At 38.6% G+C, this 9,945-nt stretch overlaps 1 protein-coding gene across 1 annotated transcript in view; it reads right to left on the reverse strand.

Annotated features, from left to right (window-relative positions):
• Nucleotides 1-9,613, reverse strand: part of TAX1BP1 (Tax1 binding protein 1) — a 64,043-nt gene extending 54,430 nt beyond the window's left edge. Inside the window, exons 1-2 of the mRNA XM_054563891.1 lie at nt 9,499-9,613; nt 2,059-2,224 (exon numbers count right to left, since the gene is read on the reverse strand). Coding sequence (XP_054419866.1) covers nt 2,059-2,220 — 162 coding nt within the window. The 5' untranslated portion in view covers nt 2,221-2,224; nt 9,499-9,613. The remainder of the gene's footprint in view (nt 1-2,058; nt 2,225-9,498) is intronic.
• Between the last annotated feature and the right edge of the window lie 332 nt (nt 9,614-9,945).

Raw genomic sequence — 9,945 nt, forward strand, 5'->3', positions numbered from 1 at the left:
TTCCCCCACCCCCCACCTTCCTCCCTCTCTCTAAAATCAATAAACATATCCTCAAATGAGGACTTGAAAAAAAAACACACTAATTCCTCAGCCAAATATTAAGGCAATCCAAAACATGATCCAAACCAACCTTTGTCATTCCTCTTCTGAAAATGGTATCCCAGGCAAGTCCAATTCCTTAACACTTTTTCCAGCATATGACACACTTCCATTCCTTCCCCCATAGAGTTACCATCTGGGCACGTTCTCCCTGCCTACCTATCAGTATCATATCAAAATCACTATGGAGGGCAAACTGTAGTACACATGAAGTTTTAAAACATGCAATGGCAAAAACATGACACCTCCACTTCCAGGAACCTACCCTATGAAATAAGTGGTCAAACAAAATAAAGATACTGACATCTTTATTAAGCACTGTTTTGAATAGTAAAGTTTAGAAATGTTTCCAATGAATCCCATATATCAATATCATGTGTATACACTTTACAATATACAATGTATGTGCATAGTTATTATTTAATTATATCCAGCTATATGCTAATATGTTAACAATGGTTACTGCTAGGTAATAGCATTAAAATATGATTTATTTTCTTCCTTGAGTTTTCACGTATACTCTGAAATTTTTACTCCACGCTTGAACTTACTGAGTTTTAAAGAATTATCCAGGCAAAAAAGATGGAAAGGGTATTCTGCACAATTTTATTCATTTATTTATGTATTGAGTTACTGCTTAGAAAAAAGTTACAGTCCTTAAAGTGCACAAGAGATAACAGTTTAGCATTGTGGGGGGAGGGGGGGAGGGGGCGAGATGGGGAGGGGAGGAGGCAGCAATGAACCTATAGATCAAGTTACATAAAGAAGACCCATATGGGCACACTAAGTTATTTGATCTTGACATCACTGTATAGATAGAGGTAATAATTTCAAACAAGAGGAAGATATGTTCATATTTTCATCTTCTTTTAACCTTTTTTAAAAATCCTCACTCAAGGATATCTTTTCATTGATTTGAGAGAGGGAAACACTGATCAGCTGCTTCCCGAGCGCACTCCTCCCAGGGACCAATCCCACAACCTAGGTATGTGCCCTAACCAGGAATCAAACCCACAATCTTTTGGTGTACAGGACGACACTCCAACCAACTGAGCAACCCGGCCAGGGCTTCATCTTATATGTTATAGTTTATATAGAGCAGTTTGAAGAGCAGATGGGGGCACAAAAAATAAAAGCAGGGAAAACAGGTGATCCATTGCCATAGCTTTGAAAAGAGATGAGGGTACGAACGAGAGCAGTGACATTAAAGATGCAGAAACACATACATGGTAGACAGAACTGGTGTCTGGCTGGAATTAAAGGGAAGTCATAAGCTTTTAGTTTAGGCCACAGACCATTAACCGAAAATGGAAAAAGTAAGTAGTCTGAAGGAAAAAGATCAAGGTTCACCTTCTTGAAACACAATTTATCACACATCAGCCTCATACCTACATCTACAAATATTTCCCACCTTCAGTAAGGAAAATGTCTATAAACTATTTGGCCTAACACTGACAGTCCTTCTTAGACAGAATGAAGCTTAATTTCAACCTTATCTCACCCCCGATCCCTAAATCAAGCTTGTGCTCTAGTTACATTAACTCCTTCTCATGAACATTCTTACTTCTGTGCCTTTAATTATATATTCCATTTTCCTGCCAGGAATGACCTTCACTCAATCTCATTTCCTTGCTCATTTCTCCTCATTGTTTTCAGGTAAGAAATGGAGAAAATGGAAAAAGACTCAAAAAAAAATTTTCGTAAGACCTTGAGTGAAGCTGAACCTTTTGTTCACAGAAAAGAAAGCATGGAGTCAAGTTATCAGTATTTGTTGTACACTATCCCACTGTTAAATACAAAATGTTCACATTTACAAATGTAAATGTTTTACATTTGACATTTATAAAAATGACCCTTAATGTAGAGTGAAGACAGAGCTAATATAAGCTACTGATCTACCTGCTTAAAAGAAAATAAGGAGTACCCAGACAGAAGAAATATGCAGAAAGTTTTTCTTACCTTGAATATACCAACCCAATCTTTTGGATGTGGATGGATATATGGAGTTAAGGTGTAATGACATTCCAGGTGTGCATTAGGAAGATAGCTCTTGGCCACATTTTGAAAGATGACATGGGCAAAATTGGAAGTCTGTGAGACTTCTTGAAAGGATGTCATCATGAATCTGAAACAAGTAAATCATACAAGTTGAATGATACCTAACTAAAAAAAACTTTCATCTTTAGAAAATGTGACATTAAGAGGCCGGCGGTCAAAAAAATTAGTGTCGGTCACGTGCGTTGAATATCACACCCCCTTACAAAACATGTTATAACCAAACCCAAGGCTTAACATGAGTCACGTATCAATACAAACTTGCAGCTAATCATGACCTTGAACCGATGCACCCAATATATGTAACAGTAATTAAGAAAAGAGTCTGTATCTCTCAGATTAGCCTAGATCTCCACAGGGTTAAATGCAAATTACATGGATATTTACATGTCATAATTTTTCAAAAGGTATATACTTTTTAATACTGGAACTCCCGCTTAAAAATCTAATTAAATATAAAAACAGACAAATTGAGAAATAAATTTCCAATATGGCTCAGAAAGTTACATGGGAGTTAAAAAGCTTTTAAGCCAGTATTAAAAACGATCAACTCTCCTGAAAAGCCTAGCCCTTTGCTTCTTTTGCAACCAAGAGATTCTATGTTTGACCCTTGAACTTCACTATATTCGTCCCTAATCTGTTCTGTCCCACGCCTCTCCTAGGTTGTTGGTTCCTGTAACAGATGCTGATCTCTCAGTGCTTATATTCCTCACCGATGTTTGTGATCCCCTGGACCACTGTTTCTCAGCCCTGGCTACACATCGCAATTATTAAGAGTCAAAAAAAAAAAAAAAAAAAGACAATGACTTTATGGAAGTGAGACCTGGACGTGGGCATGAGTGTATGATTTCATTTTTCTTTTAATGTCTGCAAGTAATCTAAACCCTGTATGTGGTCAGGACAAAGAACCCCTACTTAGACTCTGATCCAACCCAACCACCTCATCTCTCACTCATTACCACCGATGCCTAGATCCAACCTGTCTTTTGGTGCATGCTTCTTCAGATCTCTCAAACCATGTAAAATCCCAGCTGTTCTACTTAAAAGAGCCCAGCCTATTTGTTCCTCTCTATCCATACTGATTCTATCCTTTCATTCTGGGTTCAATGATCCTACCTTGACTTCTGATATTCATGGGTTTTTTTTTTTTTCCTTTTCCATTATATTTTTAGTCAGTAACTAATTAAAAATAAATGTATAAATTTTTTACATGAAATACATACTGTAGAAATCTATTATGGATTCTGTAAATGCTCACTGGCTTAGTGAACACCAAGCACTGGATAGCAGATGAATGGTTAAAGTAGATTGTAAAAATCTGCAATATCCAAATTTTGTTTATGCTCCACTTCTGAGGAAAAGTATACAAATAAGGATTTACTTCAAAGAGCTATCCATACACTGTGTCACAGACTCAGTTCAATCACTGAGTCTACACTATGCATAAGAAACCATGGCACTAACCCTGCAGCACTTGCTTCTAAAGTCATAAAAACAGAACTATCTATAATAATGGGGAAAACTGGAGCAAGGCTTTTTTTGCTAACCAAGTTAATCTAATTTGCTTTACAAATCAATGAAGTTTCTACAGAGCAAGCACAGCAGTAACTCTACTTGTATTTTAACAATTATTAAGTCTTTATTGCTAGGAATATCTAAGACAATATGCTTTTACAACTGTTCCTTTTACTGATCTGTCTGAAATACTGAGGAAAAATTTTTTAAATATTTTATATATTTATTTTTAGAGAGAGGGGAAGGGAGGGAGACAGAAGAGGGAGTATAACATCAATGTGTGGTTGCCTCTTGAGCACCCCCAACTAGGAACCTGGCCAGCAACCCTGCCATGTGCCCTGACTGGGAATCGAACCAGCGACCCTTTGGTTCGCAGGCCAGTGCTCAATCTACTGAGCCACACCAGCCAGGGCAGGCAAATTTTTAAGGTTCTGAAATAACGAGCACTTTAGATAATATTCACTTTTCTTTGTGTGTCTTCTCTGCTTCTGTTATGACCAAAGCACTGTTTTACTAAAATAATGTATTAGATACCCCATAAAGAAACTGTCAATAGTGAATCTGGAAGCCACTGTGTTAGAATACCAGGTTGTCTGTCTGTTAAGACTCTCCCCACCTGAGAGGTTTGCCTGAATTCAGCAACAGGGAGTGCATTCAATAGCAATCCTCTCCTACCCCTGCACTAAAAAAAGGCTTTATTAACAGCAACACATTGCACAGAAACACTTAACTATTAATATTCTCCAGCTGGTAACCCAAAATCTTCCAGGAAAAAAAAAAAAGTAGCACTAATAAACACCGGGGACTCTGCCTAAAATAACTGAAGAGTTCTATTACTTTGTCTTTTTGAATTGTCTGAGCTACTCTGGGCTCAGGGGGATGTCAGGATGCTTCAAAAAAAAAAAAAAGTCACTAATGATAATCTCTTTTCAGGTCAGTGGTTTCATAAAGACCTATCCAGTTTCCAGTTTTGAAAAAACGTTCCCTACGGACTATAAGATACCAAAAGAGAAACTATAGCTAAATCAGTCAAACAAACTTTTAGTAGATACAACTACTTAAACTGAAGAAAGTGAATCAGTAATATTTTTCTATGAGGAGAGCGAATATTTAAGTTTCCCTGAGGAAGATATTCAGTAAGGAGAAAATATTAGAACGAGTTTCCATATTTTTAATAAAAAGCAGTTTAAGAATAAAACATTTTTTCTTAAAACTTAATTTCCTAAAGTAAACTATCAACAGAGTTGCAATTACTTGCTATAAAACAAGGCAGTGAAGTTTAAACTTTTGTTTAACCTCAATTACAATAGTGACTTAAAAATCCATAATCCAACCTTATACTTTTACTTCACAGTTTTGAGGATATAAAATAGAGCATGAATGCAGGTATACATACATCTTGTATGTATTTATCTGTGTGTCCATGCATATAAAGCATCAAAATGGACTCAAAAAAGTACCCACCATACAGTTAATAGTCTTTATTAATGAAAGATGGCTTTGAAAAAAGAACTTTTAACTAAATTGACTGAATTTTACCAGTATATATAAATGTATTATTTTCATTGTTTTAAATAAGCACATTAACATCAAATTTCATTGTAAACCCTCTCCTCAAAATTCAAGTTTTTGATACAAACTCTCAGATTTGAAATATATTCATGATGCCTATAAATCTGAACAGTATTAATAAAATAATTTGTGATCATCCTGTCAACCTTCATTAATCCCTCTGGCACTCCAACCTTTAAAAATATTTCAACGTGATTAGAACTACAGAAATTTTATGTCATTTCACTCTTATTGTTACCTTACTTTTTGAAATTAAATTACACTATCTTCTAGCCATAAAAAAGTTAACATGGATAAATATAATCTGAATTAATTACAACAAGAATCAACATATTTTAAATAGTAAAAATGAAATTTCCAATTCCCACAATTCTTCTGTTTCACTCCTTACACAGGTAACGGAGTAAAAATATAGACAAGCTTATAAAAATGTTGAAATTCACTGAGAATATCAAGGTAGCAAGATGATTCACAGGTAGATTGATACACTACACATGCACACACACGCAGACACACATACCACTCAGTGATGAAGTAATGTGCAAAGTCACTGCATCACCTTGTGGTAATGCCTGGGAACTGTAGTTTTATTAACTGTGAAAAAGAACAAACTGCATCTCAACTAGAGAGGTAATATATACACAAGGGGAAGCGGTAACAGCTTTACCATACCAAATGTTTCTTCCCATTCTCTAAAGTACCCTGAAGAAACACGTACATTAAGATGCAAGCCAAGGCTAAGTAAAAATTTTTCAGAAACTAAAGGACCATTTAACTGGGAAACAAAGTCTGAAATGCATATACATGCTGCCTGCAGTGCCCTTTCACATGTTTCCTAAATATTTCCTGGAGTTCTAATATCTTTAAAGTTCCCTTTTACGTGTTATGTTGTAAACTTTATACTATAATGGCTTTGGTCTAAAAGCCAACTTTGTTACTTTGGGAATTCATCCATTTTTAAGGAAAAGGATTAATAATATGCAGCAGGCACTCTGTTAACTTAAATAAATTTGGATGGAAAAGGGCACTTCAATATCATCCTTCTTCCTCTTGGAACTTTTACAAGCCCCAAACAGAACTTACTATTCATCTACTGACCAGTCCAAACAGTGTAAGCCTTGATCAAATTAGACTATACTAAAAACTTGTATGCATTAAACATACAGAATCAAACTAAGTTTTTAATTTAAGTAAATATTTTACATAATTTGCCAGTTCTAACAATTAGAATTCAAGAGGAAATAAGGTAATTTTGTTCTGTGTTACAGTATCATTGTGGTGATTTTTTTTTTTTTAAAGTCCTTACCAGTTAAACATGCTCAACTAATTATAAATGAATATCCTGATGTCTTGGATTTGATTTTAAAACTCAAGGGGAAAAAATGTGTTAGAGGGGATAATAAAACAAGATTAGCAAAAAGTGGCTTGTTTTTTCCTACTTTGTTCTCCTCTTGTGCATGTTTGAAAATTTCCATAATAAAAGTTAGTAAAACCACAGCAAATAAAGATTAGTAATGAAAACACATTACACGTAGTGGTTGACAAACTTAACAAATGTTTTTTAAAATCTTCAGTTAAAAATATATGAACTTTTCACCATGGCTGGTATGGCTCAGTGGATTGAGCACCGACCTGTGAACCAGAGAGTCATCAGTTTGATTCCCAGTCAGGGCACACGCCTGGGTTAGGGGCATGAACGAGGCAACCAGTCAATGTATCTCATATATTGATGCTTCTCTTTCTGTCTCTTTCTCCCTCCCTTCCCATCTCTCTGAAAATAAATAAAATCTAAATATATATAAAGTTTTATAATTATCTCCAAACTTCAGTCCTAAATGGCACACAAATACCTGAAGGACAAAATAACATTCAAATAATTTCCAATTATTGATTCTGTAACTCAAACAAAGACTAGCAGCTGGTTTACACACCAGAAAAATATTATTAGCAAACTTTCTGGGAGGCAGAAGATACCAATCTGTTAATCTGCACTCTTACAGGAGTCTATTTCCAGAACTCTTTATAGATAAGGTCTCTGCTCAAGTGTCACTCACACCACTTTTTATTTTTTAGATTGTTTTAAAAGTTGGTTTCCAGCCCTGGCTGGTGTGGCTCAGTGGACTGAGCAGCAGCCTGCGAACCAAAAGGTCCCCAGTTTGATTACCAGTCAGGGCACATACCTAGGTTGCAAGCCAGGTTCCCAGTTGGAGGCCTGCAGGAGGCAACCAAGTGACAGCTCTCACAGGGATGTTTCTCTCCCATTCTTTCTCCCTTCCTTCCCCCTGAAATATATATCTGAAAATATATAAAAAAGTCTCTTAAAAAAAAGGTTTCTAAAAAGCTATGATCTGGGCCCATAGATGTTAGAAGGGAATTTTTTTCTTCTATTAAATGTTTATACGGGGCAAAATAAACTTTAAAGAGCCATAAATTCATAGACACAAAATTTTAATTTGTAGTATCCAAACTGCAAAAGAATACAACCCAGTTAAACTTCACCTGAGACAATTCCCCCAAAGTACAGAAAAGCATCGTTAGGATTTTTTCGTAATTACTTAACATCAGCAAAAAGGTTGAAATTTAAAATTCCAAAATACCGCTTATTTTGCTAAGGAAAAAGTATTTACCGATTAATTCTACACAAATGGCTGCAGCCATAATTGCAAACAGAAGTGTGCAATTTAAGAAAATGGTAACTAGAAAACAAAAACTACAATAAAATAATCTTTGACATCACTAAAAGAGAAAAACTCCCCCCCAAAAAAATTTTTAACCCAGCAATAAGTCTTTCCTATTATCAGTAATCCTTTAAGAAATCAATTCCACCCGTACTAAGAACAAAACAAAGGCCTGGCCTCAGCCTTTCTCTACACCTGAACAGCGTTTTGAGGGCAATTAACCCATTCTTATTTTAACAGGTTAATCAAATAATCTCTTTAAATGCTTGGAATTGAGCCCCAAAATTATAATTAGAAATCGTTTGCGCACAGTTTATAGAAATTTTGCAATTAGGGAAATGCAGAGTTGTAAAATTAAGATTTAGCCCTGGCTGGTGTGGCTCGGTGGATGGAGCGCTGGCCTGCAAGGGCGACCAGTTCAGTTCCCAGTCAGGGCACATGCCTGGGTTGCTGGCCAGGTCCCCAGATGGGGGCTCACAAGAGGCAACCACACGTTGATGTTTCTCTCCCGCCCTTTCCCTCCTTCTAAAAATAAATAAAATAAAATCCTCAAAAAAAAGAAAAAAGAAAAGTTAAGATTTATTTTTCCCATCTAAATCCCTGACTTAACAGTAATTCTTAACTACTTAGTGAAATCTAAAACCTTATATACGTAGAAAGTCAAATACCAGTGTTTTCAAACAAAACTACTATCAATAGGGTAATAAATGTTGATCAACACACACACCCACATCTCTGTAACAATGATTTTCCGAGGCGAGGAACGCCTCGTCGGGACTTGTCAGCACACTGCGGCCCTGCGGGGTGTCGGGTGGAGGAGGAGCGGGAAAGGAGCGTTGTGAAATCAAGAAAAGTTGCCTAAGCAAAGAAATAAGTGACTCTCCCGGAAGATCTGTTAAGATCCCTGGCAACCCTCAGCGTCAGGGGCCACTTACAAACAGACGGAGAAAAACGTTATCTAATTTCGCACCCCAGAGGAGGGAGCCCAGCCACCAAACTCCGCCCGCGGCCACTAACGTGGGCGGCGCAGGGAGTCTCCGCCTCCCGCTCCACGGGCGACTCAAACCAAAACACTTGGGTTTCACTCCGCACAAGCAAACCCGAACGTCCTTTCCGGACTCGACCTAGATGTTTTTCCAAACTTACTACGCAGGCAGCACATACTTTGCCCTCAAACGACTGACCCGACAGTTCAGCCTCAGACAAGTCGGTTTGTTCTTTGAGGGTCTGGCGCGTCACTCGCCCCCCGCCCAAGAACCCACGCCCCACACGCCTCCCCCAAATTGCGAAGGCCTATCTCGGCCTCCCCGCTGTGTGGGGCGGCCACCCGTTGCCTTTTTCCAACTCCACAGCTAACCTAATTCGCCCACGCCCCTATCACAATCGCAGTCCTGGAGAAAAGGCTGTCCTCCACCGGAAAGTGTCGTCTTTAGGCTGCATCGTCACCACGGAGACTATTCCCGAGACCGGCCGGGCCCCTAGACCGTACGAGCTGAAGGGCGTCTCCCGAAACCCCGAAGAGTTCCAGTGGGAGTCCGCCCGGCACAGGGCACTAGGACAGGACGGGGAAAGCGCTTACCCAGTGAGGGGCTCGGACAGACGGGGAGCCTTACACGGGCTTCAGAGCTTCATCCGCCATCAACCACCTAACCTCTTCCGCCACAACCGCCTGCCTCCAGCGACCGGCTACACCTCCCCTTGGAGCGCAAAGCCGGCGTTGCGTCACTTCCGCCCACGGGTCCACCCCTTCCGCCGCCGCGGGTTGAGGTTGGGAGGTCCGCCGCTGACACTGCGCCTTACTAGATTCCGGGCTTCCAGAGCAATTCGTGTTCTGCGGCCTGCCGGCTCACTCCAACGAGTCAAAGCCGGCCTTTTCTCTCCGCCTGGATACTACTCCTCTTTCTTCGCCTTGTCATTCTCGCTCTGAAACCTAGTCGCAACCAAACGGGGTCCCTATGGATTTGCATGTTTGACTTTTTAAATTATTACTTTACCGTAAAGTTGAGTATATTGCCGGTTAAATGGA

The sequence above is a fragment of the Pteronotus mesoamericanus genome, unplaced genomic scaffold (assembly GCF_021234165.1).
Source record: "Pteronotus mesoamericanus isolate MK-2021 breed Mesoamerican mustached bat unplaced genomic scaffold, CSHL_Meso_final scaffold_85, whole genome shotgun sequence".
Classification (NCBI taxonomy): domain Eukaryota; kingdom Metazoa; phylum Chordata; class Mammalia; order Chiroptera; family Mormoopidae; genus Pteronotus; species Pteronotus mesoamericanus.